Source organism: Paramormyrops kingsleyae, chromosome 10 (genome assembly GCF_048594095.1).
Source record: "Paramormyrops kingsleyae isolate MSU_618 chromosome 10, PKINGS_0.4, whole genome shotgun sequence".
Lineage (NCBI taxonomy): Eukaryota > Metazoa > Chordata > Actinopteri > Osteoglossiformes > Mormyridae > Paramormyrops > Paramormyrops kingsleyae.
The window spans coordinates 21,093,052-21,107,332 of record NC_132806.1 but is presented as its reverse complement, the minus strand read 5'-3'; the positions used below and the strand labels follow the sequence as shown (position 1 = coordinate 21,107,332).

The 14,281-nt window shown below is 41.8% G+C and overlaps 1 protein-coding gene across 3 annotated transcripts in view; it reads right to left on the bottom strand.

Annotated features, from left to right (window-relative positions):
• spock1 (SPARC (osteonectin), cwcv and kazal like domains proteoglycan 1) overlaps positions 1 to 11,710 on the bottom strand; it is a 198,143-nt gene extending 186,433 nt beyond the window's left edge. For 2 of the 3 annotated variants that reach the window (XM_023842811.2, XM_023842813.2), the window contains exons 1-2: positions 11,418 to 11,710; positions 10,806 to 10,976 (exon numbers count right to left, since the gene is read on the bottom strand). In XM_023842811.2, coding sequence (XP_023698579.1) covers positions 10,806 to 10,973 — 168 coding nt within the window. In that variant the 5' untranslated portion in view covers positions 10,974 to 10,976; positions 11,418 to 11,710. The remainder of the gene's footprint in view (positions 1 to 10,805; positions 10,977 to 11,417) is intronic. The other variant, XM_072717473.1, reaches the window with a different exon arrangement.
• Between the last annotated feature and the right edge of the window lie 2,571 nt (positions 11,711 to 14,281).

Here is a 14,281-nt window from a genome sequence, read left to right as displayed (position 1 = left end):
ACCAGTTGAGCATAAAGAGTCACAGTCACAGCATATTCAACTGGTTAGATGAAACAAAATCCTAGTATGGACTTTTACTCTCTGGACCTGAATTACCCAACTCTGATTGTACCTACCAATGGTATATGCACAATGTACATGGAACGTGAAAGCAGCAACTTCGGATGATTCATAAACACAGACTGCAAATCCTCTACTGCAGTATGACCTGAGAAACTGGAAGGACGTCCTGCCTTTTTTCCCCACATTCAGCATGGAGCAAGCCTGTATGCCCCTGCTCACCATGAACAATGCGTTTGTGCCCAGACACCCTTCATCAAGAACAGCCTTGCTGCTCCAGCACTATTAACATTCTAATGATGTAAGCAGTGACCTCACTAAGAGAAAGAGGGAGTCGGAGGAAAGAGCAGCAGGTGACGCCCTAACTATAGTTACAACAAACGTTGCCACAGCAACGCCCAACAAGTCCCAACTACATTGTACAAAAATGCTGAGGCTTTTCTTTGGAGGCTTTCTAAGAACGGCATCCCTCCCAATGGTATGAGGGAGAATGTATTATCAGTCAGATTTTTTTTTTTATCTCTGTAATTAAATTAGCTGGAATCTTCAAGCTCTTCTCCAGGGACCAACAACAGCGGAAACTGGCTCCACCTACATCAGCATATGACCACTCTCTAGAGGCAGCCATTCTTACGCAGACGCAAATGCTGACATCAGTTACGCTTAGTGGGACGTCTCTGGCTGAGGGACATCGAAGGGCTTCCTTGCAGGGACGGACACACACAGTGACGCAGGGTTACACACACACACACTCCGATGCACCAATGTATACGCAAGTCATGAAGTGAAAGGACTTAAGAGGGGAAAGAAATTCAGGATTTGTGACAGAGATGGATACTTATGTGAAGGAGTCTGAAAGCATTATAAACTCCCTCTGGCTTTGGAGGGGACTACAGAATTAATCCACCTGCTACTACGCAGGTTATGCTTCCTGCCCTCTCATCTCACCTGCATGCGCACACATAACCGGACAATCTGTGCACCTGGTTCAGTAGCACTACACTTACATATGTATGTCGGGGTATATACACACACACACACACACACACACACACCTTGCCAAGAGCTTCACAGAGGCCATGCTTCGCCTCTGAAGCTGCTACGCTCACATCCCACTGCCTGCCTATCCAATAGAGCCAGAACACAACAATTTTTCTGCAATTAGGTGCTGCTGCAGGCGGCAGGGAAGGTAAGAGGAGGCCCCCCCCTGCTTAGCGGCAGGAAGATTAACCAAACCCAACTACAGTGGCCCCTCCCAACAGCAAAAGCCTGTCTAAGAAGAGTAAGTCTTCGACCATATGGTGCTATTCTCAGATGCTATAATCTCACAACCTCCAGACTGACAGTAACCCTAAAAGTCCTATAAACAAACTCAGAAGCAAATGTGGCTTTAAATACCGCACTTTGTCTCTCTTCTGCTTTTCATTTTAAATTAGCTTCTTAATTTCCACCTAATGATTCACTTTACAGATTGGGCCATAATGAAAAAGAGAAAACAATTAGAAAGAATAATACACTTATTTTATCATGCATAACTAGGCAGAACAGAGCATCTGATTAGCCAATGATCCTACATGAACCTGGAGTAGGCAAAAATTAATAACGGAAACCTTAATATTATTATCCATGATTAAGATCGATTTTAGTTCAAACAATTTACAGATACAGGCTCATTAGGCTAATAAAATTAATTTAGTATTCAGTGAAACAAAAATGTTTTATTATACAAAGTGTCTAAAGGTGAAAATTTATACGTTTAAATTTATTTTTCCACAAACTTTAAATTAGCAGTTCTGACCCCAGCTAAGTTTTAGCTGGTCACGACAGCTCGTATAAGAGCCGTTATCCATTTTTGAACCATCACCAGATTGTACATAAGGACACTGCGGCCTCACAAAGCCATAGATCCCCACCACCTACAGAAACCAACAGAAAGATCTCACAGCTGCTCGCTTCACTTAATTGGGTTGTCCATCTGTTTCCAAGCACTGCAGAGGCCATGAAGACATAGTGTGTTTCGGAACTGGCAAGTTGCAGACCTGGAATAGTCTTGTTTCAGGATGTGGTGTTTTTAAAATCACCTTCTACTTATGGAATCGAGAAGCTTCAGAACTCTAAGAGCCACCAATCAAGTCGAAAGACCAGCTATCGCTTCTTGCAGATTGCAACATCATGGGAGTGGTTGGCTGTGGAGTGGGAGGCACCCCTTGAAAGGACATGGGAATGTGATATCACATGACTCAGCTCCACCAACCACTGACAGGATGAGGAGCTTTACCCAAATCAGCTCTGAACCCACCCCAAAATGCCTCTCCTCTCTTTCATACATTACATATTAGTACAAGTGAGACGGCGGAGTCAGTCAATCCCCAGAGCAACTGAAGTTAAGTGCAGTGCTCAATGGTGACATCATTCTGCCCGCGATGGGAGTTGAACCAGCAGCCTACCAATCATGGACAAAAAAATCCGGAACCACAGAGCTACAATCCGCCCCAAAAAAAACCCAGCAACATCTTGAAACCTCGTCACACACTGACTAACCAGTTTTTCCGCTGAGCCAGCTCATTGGCCCTTCATCTGCTCTGTCAGTTGTCTGGCCAAGCTTCTACACAAGCTACAAAGCTCTGCAAAGATAACCTCTCCCCCTACAACAACCATGCCTTATGCACAGCCTCCTCTTCATTAAATTAAAGCAGGAGCACTTTGCTGGAAAAAGCCAAAAATCTGCAAAAAAATAAGCCAGCACAAAGGTATGTAGAAAAGGAACTACAGAAAGGTGGATAACATGAAGAGGGATGATGTGATCTTAATGGGAATGAAGGAAGGATGCAGGGACAGAAAGGAGACTGTGAAGGAAGAAGAGAGGCCTCCAAAACGAATCGCTTATGCAGACGGTTTTCAATCATCCCCTCAGGGACCCCCAGCCAAATTTGAAACTGATTCAAATAATCAATGACTTGACTGTTAACCCACCTTATTCATCTAATTAATCAGCAACGAATGTGCGGCTGGGGGTGGCCCAGGGAAAGGTGCACTGGGCCACTGCACTGAAGTGCAGTGCAGGCAGACCTCTGCTACGGAGGTCACAGCTCAAACACAAGCCAGATCATCATTATAGCACGACCAGGGAATCCTTGTAGTTTTCATAACCTGTACTTTAACTGACCTGCATGCAAGAAATGTAACAACACAAGTTCTCTTATATACACATATACACATATATACATATATACCGCAGAATAATGGTGTTTTAAGGTTGCGAGTGTGCTACCGTAGAAGACATTCAAACACTACAGCCTTTCAACCTCAGCCCCTCAGTTGCAATCATGCATGACATGAGTCACATGTTCATCATGAGTCACATGTTCATCATGCACAGGCCATTCGCAGGGAGTACAGGGCACTCGTATGCCAAGACGTCCCACAGCACTGGCCGTCTGTAATCCACATATCGCTCCTCCTAGTTGTCAAGCTTGTAAAGACAGTCAAGAATGTGAAGTGCACTTGATTTAGGAGCACGGGAAGAGGTATCCGATTCCCCTGTGATGGAGGAGGGGGTTGTGCAAGCAGAAGAAACTGGGTGTGCATGAGTGATCATACTGGTGAATACTGACATGTAAACAAACAAAAAAGATATACTCACAAATGCACAGACACACAATACTAGAGACTACGTGCACAAACTCTTCAAGGGTGGTTCACAAGAAACCACATTCATCCCATCCAAACAGGAACTGAGCTCTTTTAGACTGATCTGAGTCACGTATGGAAAAGAAGCAGTCACACAACAAAGCACTACTAGCACACTCAGGTAACAAACCAGGCAATTTTTAAGCGAAAGATCACTGTTTCCATGTAGCCACAATGGATACCAGCAATGGTAACAGCTAACCACAGCCAACCACATACATTACACACACACTATAATGTTCACACTTAAGAATATAAGCAATGCTAAATGTCAAACTGACAGGATTCGAACTGTGAAACAGTATGATATTTATCCAAGTGCAAGATAAATTACGCTTCAAGTGCTCATAATAGCGGAAGTAAATCCACCCATCTAAGCGTAAGCCTTGGTCTGCACATGGCAAGCTGCCTCTCCAATTATTTGCGGTGACCTTTAAGACATTAATCCAGGAGTTTCTACTGCCTGCCATTGCCTAGCTATTTTCAGCCAGAGGCCAATTAAAAGAGACAAGAATCTAATTGGACTTTTCCTGCAACAATGTCTTCTCTGTCTTTGTTTGCAGATGAATTTGGGGCTATAAACTGAGAAGTGATTACACAAGTTGTGGTGTAACAAATCACCTGAGCATGGTCTCCCACACTCTTCTGGTTGGCTGTGGTACACAGGGGTTGGGGTATAGGTTCATTCTTCATGCAGGACAAACAAACAAACAAACGAGAAACCCTGAGAAAACCCTCAGAAACTCTGAGATGTGCATCCGAGAAGCTTTGATATAGATTCTGATTTGACTTAACCCCCCTATAAAGCACACAGTGGTTCAGTGGTATAGTCTGAAATCAGAAGGTGTTCTAACTGGCTTTTCTGAAGACAGGCCTACATACCAACAGTGTTCCACGTTCAGGCTTCATGGAAGTCCAACCTGCTCTGAAACCAACCATATTCAACACAAAACCTCAATTTACTTTAATAGAAAAACACAAATTAAGCCAATTCCTAGTAGCTAAATAAAACCCCCTTAAAATAAAAAGCCTTTAAGTAGGAGCAAAGCATGTCTTGTTACTTCAGATTATATCACCACATCACCCTCACATCTCACAACTATGTTCCTTGAATAAATTATCTGTTATCAGTCTTTTCCATGTGAATTCATGTGATAGCTTATTCTTATTAAAGTTCACTAATAAAAAAATCTTTTTCATGCTTAAAACATATCTCGCCCTCACCCTCATATCTCTCATCATTTTTCCCCCAATCAGAACTATTTTAATTAAGATGGTAGAAAGTAATGATTTAAAAGTAAGAAATAAGGACTTTTTTTCACCCCATTGCTTTGTGGATACATTAAGACACTGTCAGCAGTAAAGTCCTAATTACATAAATCTACATAGTATATCAGTTGAACTTTAAAAACAGTTTCCTTGATTCTAATACCAATTCCGCAGTCAAATCGGAAACCTAAATTAGTAATTTGTAGGAGCTCTAAAAAGCATAATTAATTCAAAGGCAGATGAAATGAAGCTCAGCAAGAGCGGCAAGTCAAAGGGACCAAAATTAGGGAAAAGCACTACGGGACTTAATGGGGTTTCACTGCTCACCATTCTTTGAGCTAATATCCATCCCATTACATTCGCAAAGCTTTGCGGGATACAGGCTTGAATAGGATAGCTGAATGAGAATCAGTCCTGAACATGGATCGTCCAGTTCTGCTCCAGGTGTGCAGCGTAGTTTTAAACACTCTTCAAATACGTTTTTCAAGAAGTGATTTTTCAAGTACTCAAGGTTAGGAAACAAGAAAACTAGCATTCAGTGACAGGATTGCAAAGCTCGGAGCTACACCAATCACAGCATACTGGAAATCACCATTTGCCTTAAGGCATAAGACACGGTGAAATATTTGATCACATGATTCACTGTGAAACACTGAAAGACTCTAAAAGTATGATTTATACAGAGTAAGGATTAATTACAGCTAAAATCCATAATGCTTTGTCATAAATTAATTAACTTTAAACAACGATTCGGGACATAATTCAAAATCTGTGTAGCATTTACCTGTACTAAACTAATCAAATTATATTTTACCCAGAAGGTAGATTCCTCCTCCAATTTAAAGAACAAAAAATGTTTAAATTACACATGGCCCCAATAAACACAGTTTTACGGTAATGTCAATATATTTAATTGACATATTCACCATTTTGATACAATGTGACATATAGATGAATACCTGTCCAGTGATACTTAATAACATGCAGCTTCATGTATCCTGTGCTGGAAAACAGTTTTTTACACTAATGCAGAATAATGGTTTTTAAGCAGTATCAGATGGTTATACTGGATATACATTTGGGGCTTTAGTGTTTAAACTCTTGTGACCCAGGGCACACCAGTTTAATTACAATGAAGAGAACCGCTATTGCACCTTTTAGCTGACACCCAAGTGGACTGCCCAGGACTGCCATACATTTTATCCTCCTTTTATAACAAATAAGAAAGGTACTCAACCTGAATACTTCAATCTGAGATCCAGCAGTAAAAAGTAACAGTTGAGTAACAGCTTAAAACTATAAGGTACGTCACATTGATGGATTGATTTTACGCGTTGGTACAGAGCCGTACATTAAAAGGCAAGGAAACGTAATGACTTGTAAGCATTCAACCATCCAGTCCCGCCTGCTGCCAGGGTCTAATAATGATTTATAGTTTATGCGTATCAGGTATTATCGCTCTTGTTCAAACAGCTATTTCCAGCTGTGGTCTCTAGGCCGGCCATCACAGAAAAGCACTTCAGAAGGTGGGAAATATCACAGGGAGCCTCTTATTCTCCTGTTCTCTCCCTTACTGGTCACATACACCTCTATCTGCTTATGTGTCTGATCGATCAGACAACTTACTGATCTATAGCCGCCGTTCAAATGCCCAGCCTCACCCTTTCAAGCAGCACGCAAACCGAAAATGAAAATGAAAGCTGGCCAACAGCATGGCCAATCGATGGGAAAGCCTTGTCAAAACCGAGCCCCAGAGAATCTCACAGCACAACGGATATCACATGATACACAGCGGTATAGAGCTCGAAGTACAGTGGTGTGCGGCATGCACTGAGCCATGCAGCTCAATGTCACGTCACGTGACCTGTGGTGCACCATGTGACACATTCTGCGACATGTAGTGAGTAATTCCATGTGACAGCAGCCATGTAAGGCAAGTGTGCAATGAAGCTCACATTACAGCGTCTCCAAACCATTCTTAACCCCAAAAGGGTGCTTCAATGACACTGTTACACAGCAGTTTAGAATGAAAGTGGCGTTTAACAAACTTGTTAATAGTATAAGCCGACTATTCACAAGAATGAAAGCAACATTTACTTTCTTACCCATTCAGCTGCTTAATGCATAAATTCTCATTGAAGTTCTCACAGCAGAATTGCCTTATCTTGCTAGAACAACACTCTCTAAAGAAGCAAATAGCACATGAGTATTAACTACCTCTCCTTAGAACATAGACACTGAGGTGAGAAACACTCAAAGGATGCTACATTGCTAAATGCTAACATGGCTGATTAACCTTAATGTAAAACATCTATAGTAAATATTTCCCCAGCATACAGCAGTCCCTAGGTTCTTTATCGTGACAGTCCTGAAGTACACATGAGTCTCAAGACCACAGGCCATATAAGTTATAAGCAAGCTCTTGACAGATTCTCATTTCAAGAATGGCCAGCCATGCTTTTATGGGAACACAGCATCATCCAAATCAACGGAGGGCAAAAGAGAGAGCAAGAGAAACAAAGTGAAAAAAAGAGCAATATACATTCTGACTATTAAGCTTTTGCTGCATGTGATCATTCCCAGACCGGTTATATCAGAGGTCAAGTGGATCAGTTTGTGTTGTAATGAAATGATCTTAAATTGGCTTTGTTCAATTTGGCTTACTGAGGTTTGCAGCAAACCTAATTCTGCAGTGGATGAAAATGGCAATACCAATGTACCTCTATCAGTTAGCATAACATTTATATAGACATTTACCCAAATTATCCAACACTGCAGTCTACATGTATATTTTGACTCTCCTACTATGATTTTAGGCAGAACGGATTGGTTACCCCAACTCATTAGTAAAAAATAATGTTTGTGAAGATGTTGGGAGTTAAAGCAGAAAATTGTCGCGCGACCTGTATGTAAAGGATTTAGCATTTATACGGGCAATCTACTACGCGGGTAATCCATCCTGTTTGTCATTCGCACTCAGTGGTACAATGGTGTTCTCTGAATTTAAAGAAGTTGATCCGGCACTCAGGCAGCCTCATAAAAATCACGAAACAGAACTATATATAGAAAAAAAAATGTGTGCCAGAAAGTGAATCCCTACTGCAGGAGACTCATGTCTCAGACACTAAACTGTTCTTTGATGAAAATGAACATAATCCAAAGAATTCAGGAGCTCAAAAAGACCATGACAAAATAAGTACAATGTCTACACATTACTGACAAGAACATTATTTGGAAAACATTTTCATAGGATCCTTTGTCACAGAGACTTTTATACTAGACTCAAAAATCCTTGGCAGCGAGTTTAGTGATAAGTGCACTCTGCTGAGCTTCAAACAGCATCTGCAATCTACAGCAAGAGCGTCAACCACACCAAGGTGTCAGAAGAAAAACCAACAATGAGCCTCAATAGTGGCAACAATCATCACCCACTCTGCAATCAAAGCCATCCCCTTCAGCAGAGATGACAGCTGTTCTATTACCATTATCTGATAGCAGAAATGAAGTGTGTGCGTGTGTGTTTGGGTGGGGGGACGGGGGTTAGACTGGAGCTGATCCCCAGCTAGCGTTGCTCATGAAGCTGCCGGAAGCTCACGCTACCTTCTTCCCCAACAGTCCCACTGCTTATTTTCAGCCCTTGACCTGCCCATGATTATCAAAAAGCGGAGAGAACAGGGAGGGGGCTGATTTTTGGGAGAACAGCTGCCTTGAGGGCCAGTACCAGCCCCGGGGGGGAGGGGGGCAAGTAATCTCACTCCGTGGCTGCCTTTCTCCTGGCAGACCGCTGATGACGAGCACCCAACTCAATTAAACCCTCAGATGCCCCATGGGACCGGACTGAGTAACCACCATTACGCTTACAACCCTTCAGAATGCAGGTAGTACAGCCCCATGATACAGCCCAAGTGACTAGGAAATACAGGAGAAAGGTGATGAAGTGCTGCAATTTGCAGGTTCAGTTTCATATCCAAAAAAAGGTTTCTTCTTGTACCCTAGTGAATAAGTTTAATTCAAATAGCTAGTAATAAAATGTCAAGCTGTATAAAGTTTGCATTGCTTTAGATAAAAGTATCCACTTAATAAATAAGTTAAAGTTCATTTTTAAAATTATATTTTTTATCAAACTATATAGTTCAATCCTCACACAATTGAGGCAACAGGCAAGATACATCTTCAAAACCTCCACTTAAGAAAAACTGCTTAACCTGCAGCTTTTTCATCCATTGTGTAAGAATACACAAACTATTGGCCGTTAGTTAAATGCTTGTCTTGCAAAGGACTTCATAAAAATAGTTCACTGACCTCACTGTCCAAACTACCCCAGACAAACATTATGTCTCCGAGAGTTTGCGCAGACGGCGGAACTGCACTAAACTGGCTGCAAAGCAGTCAATGTGGTATCATGGATCTGATTAATGCTGCTGCAAGAGGGAGAAAGGCTTCTGAAGACAATTATCTACAACAAATCTAATAGCTTTAGTGCCAGTGTCTGAACCTTGGGGGGGAGAAAACATTCCACAACGGTTCAAACAGAACTAGCATCTTATGGCTTTTCTTGACTTCAGTTCCCTTTGGTCTTGCAAAAGCAAACCTATGAACTGCAATCTATATTGGCTCCTTGTCACCTGGCACTCATTCAAACATTGCTTTTGATTAATAGCCGCCTTGTTTATCAGAAAGACCTCTATACTGCCCCTCTTGGGCTTCCAACCCCCTCCCCCCCCCCCCCACCTCAGTCCTTCTCAATGTCTTTGACCCCCGACATTCAGAAAACAATGACGGCAAGGAGGGATGGGGGGGGGGATGTGGCACGTGCAGCTAACGTGATTGGACTTCCAAAGGTTGCGTGAAAGCACACCTTATAAGGCAGGAGGGTTCTTAGGGTGATGCTGAGCCCTCATTAAAGGCAGAGAGCAGGAGAGAGATGGATAAACCAGCAGAGATAACAGGGGAGAGAAAGACAAAAACATAGCATGAGAAAGAGCCAGGAGGAGAGAAGTCAGAAGATTGGGGGGGGGGGGCTGGCGGAAAACACAGCCAACATACGACTCTCACTGGAGACGAGCTTCAGAGGCGGACTTTAGAACCTCATATTTTAACACACCACAGCTCTCATCCTCTTTCAACTATTTTCCCTCCAATCCAGAGACTTGAAGACACAGTTCTGCTAAGGTCTGTCTGTGTGGCACAGTCAGGCAGGTTCCGGCTGCTGTCGGAACTGGTGAAGCCCACATCGTGTATGCTTCCCAAAATAATCTGTCAGAGAAATCCACAAGGCTCACGAGATCCCAAACAGAAACCGCTGGGAGGAAATTCTGACTTCCCACATCCGTAGAGATAAGGTAATTTTGATCAAGGTTACCCGATCCATCTGTCATCAGCAGTGGATGTCAGACTGCTGCTAAGCGTCGTTTCTTTTCCCCATGCTCGTGCATGCACACTTCATAAACAAGCTATGATTAAAGTTTAATTCCCACAGTAATCAGTGGGAAACATACCGCTACAAGTCAGTAAGAACGTCTGACCCGGCGTTGCCAATCAAAAGACTTGAAACCACTTAAAATCCACTTCATCTATACTTGAGTGAACAACGTAAAGGCAATTAATTCAAACATATTAATGTCCTTGTCCTGATGTCAGTCGCTCTTAGTTTTTCTCTGTTGCATCTACGATATTTCTAAATTTGGCGTAAAAAGCCCGTATTAATGTAGTCAGGGTACCCTCTATAAGAATTGTTCTACTATAAAAAATTATAACAATAAGCAAAACGTGTCCCGGTAACTCACATCTCGGAACTTGTTCCAGTATCTGTCCTTGTCGTACTGAGACACGGTGCTGAGCCATTTGTCATTGTCCAGGGAATGTCCATTGTTGTTATTTCTGCCGATGGTTTCCGCACGCTTGCTCTCTACGTGCAGAAGCACGGCCGAAAAGCCCAGCAGGCACAACAGCATCGTCTGAAAGAAAGCGCGAGTGACATTGGCAGTGAGATGAATTAAGGACATGGGAGAAACCCACTGGCCTAATGCGCAACAAACTATTACAATTATGTCGGTATCAGGGCAAGAATACGATTCTGAACGTGCACACACAGAAATGTTTCAAGATCGTTTTGTATAATCGCATACTTAGACACGTTTTGCATATTGCCTAGCATCTGACGAATTACCTAAACTGACCGATCACTGTATACAACTAACTGGGTGCGTTTGTGTCGTTATAAGAATCATTAACACAGTAAAATAATTTCATGTCTTTTCCCCGACATACCCTGTGATTGAATCTATATAGATAAATATTGCCTCGACTTACTGCACTAGAATGTTAATAACATTAACAATATAAATAAGAAATTCAGCTCTTGTAAATACGCAACTAAGAAGCCTCATCAGAATTACCTTCTTAGAGTGCACTGCTCCCCAGATCCGGCTCGTTTCGATTACCTGTACCGCTCCCTTCTCCGTGCACTGCTTAAAAGACGAAACCTGAGTCACTTACTTCGCGAGGTTGTGTCCGGTTCTTCTAGGGGGGGGGTAAATGCACCAAATCTCAATTTTCACTATGACCGTTCGCCTTATTTCGTACTGAAGGGTAAAGAAAGTATCCAAGCGACACGCGCCACCTCCCAGCCCCGCCTCGGAACTGACTCGCGCTGTAGAGCAGCAGGATTGAGCAGCCGAACCAGTGACTCTCCTCCCCTCCGGTAAGTTGTCGGTGGTGACTCCTCCCCTTGGTCAATTGTCGTTGATGACTCCTCCCCTTGGCAATTACGCGATGCAGACTCCGCCCCCGAAGAGCTCCCGATTCTTTCCCCTCAGCTGAGGACCATTCGGTGGCAGGTGTGATTGATGGCGGCGAAGGGATCGCTGCATTCACGGAGGAATTAACAACCCATCTGCCAAGTCCATACGTTCGATAACGCGCCACACCCTCAGATAATACGCTTGTTATCCTCATCCTGAAATAAGATAGGGCTAAACTTAAAATGTGGGTCATGTGGAAATGATCTATGCATGTATATTCAGTGTATGTGACATAGTATAGTGTATATGATAAAGAGATAAATAGCAATGGTTCTAAAAAAAACAAACAGAATCAACAGTCGATTCATCTGGTCTGTCTGGTAACGAACAATAGTAATACAAGTCTTCGTGCTCCATCAAGAGGAATATAAAGTTTCGTTTTTTTAACATTTTGAAAAAAAAATGTCATTGTGTTCTTCACGACGTACTGAATGCTCAATACGTAGATAGCCAGCGTAATGTAGCCCGTGTTGAGTAATATCACACCAACCCGTTGATTATCTTGATCAGAAGTGGCAATTTGATTGTATTGGGCATGAAGCAGAAAATACTGATAAGCAATTACAATCAGCAGTTTAGCATAGGTCTGAATGTATGGTGTGTGAGCGACGAAGGACTGTTCATATGTCACTGGAGCAGGGATCGGGCGCGGGCGCTGTCCGTTCAGCACCACGTGTACGCAGGCACAGTGCAGCGTAAAGGTTATCTGCTTTAGTCCTTGTAATTTATAGACATGTCTTGGCGCAGGGAAAAAAAAATAAATGGTCCATCAATACATTTATTGAATATAACATTACAAAGAGATTTTTTAATTCGGCAAAATCAAACAGAATAACACCGCGCATTAATGAATTTAGACGGTGTGCCTCGTCGATGGAAATATGCTTTGGCTGAACTGTTTTAAGTTTCTCTGCGCAACATCCCTGCACCAGGTTGTATTTGTCTAGACTGAGTGAAGCGGACGTAGCAACTGCTGGTCCCAAAGGCAACATTCATGCGGTATCATATAAAGCAGATGAAGCACTTAGACCGCGCTTTATGAGGGCCACCTGTGCTCTGATAGACGGTGGCAGCGCAAGGCCATCAATGCTACTGGAAGCGGATAGGCGTTCTGCTCCACTGTATTTAATCTTTACAGCAGGAGCCGACAGCTGTTCCGTCTCGTAACCCACCAAAAGAAGACTGATACAATTGTAATTAGCAATCGATTTATAAAGCCAGTGGTAATTACTGACCAAGAGCTTTTTTTTCCTCTCAATTAAGTAAACGCCATTTGAACTTACCCAGGCTGATGATGATATAAATGTCTGACAATGTGAATATCATTTTATATGTGATGTTATAAACTTTGTAATTCATTGCAGAATGTTCGAATTTCTCAAGCATGTAGGCCTATGATTTTCCAGTTTGACGCAGTGATCAAAATACTGCCTCTTTGTTTGGAAACCTTTCGAGTTGCCTACTACCAGGTTCGATCCCAACACGATGTAAGGTAATATTTGGTTCGTTAGTCTTGTATACTTTGCCTATAATTTATAATAAATAACGTATTATTTTGGGTTTCGTCATTCCAAATATCTTCCTGAAGCGTAGCGAGTGCATGATGATGTGTGAGCCCTGTGATGCAGCTTATAATTTCGCACCAAATCCCTTTGCGTTTTATCAGCATCCGCAAAACGGAAAACTCATGTTTCATATAATTTTCACTGTATGAGTAATCGTTACGTACGAAATTTAAAATCTTAAATGAACGAAAATAAATGGACGAATAAATACAGTAATTAAAGTAGGTCTACACTATTGCAGTTTTATTCTTGTTGCAGTAAGTATAACTAATTCCGCAAGCCAAACTTAATTACCCAAATATTATAAATAAATGAAACCTTCAATGATTGAAACATCCGCTATTGAAGCAATTGGTACTACTGTGGTTGTAGCTGATAATTTTAATTGGAAGTTTTAGATGTGCACTGGGGTGAACCAAAACAAAATTGCCAGTGGTATATATTTCCACTCTTTCCAGAGTTTAAATATTAAAATGCATTTATTTGCTAATTAATTCCCTTATTTGCGTATTTTACAAATATGCAAACGTAATGTAAGCAAATTTATTATTAGGTCGTAGTCAGACTTTGTATGACACTACGACTTTCTCTAAGGACGAAATTTAATTAAAGATTACGTGGAGGAAGAAAAAACGAAAAGAATAAACGTCCATTTATAAGAACTGGAGATGGCAATAACGCCTTCTAGCGGTGAAAATGGTTTTAAAATCCAGGAGAATTTTGAGATCCTATTATTTCGACTTCATTTAGAAGTTTTGCACAGTCGACAGATAGGCTAATTAAAGTAGACTGCGCTAATCGTGACACTAAACAATATTTACTAGATCAAATTTTGGCAGACGGGATGCATCTAAACTGTTTTTTAAGAAAAAGTAAATAAAATCAGATGCTGCT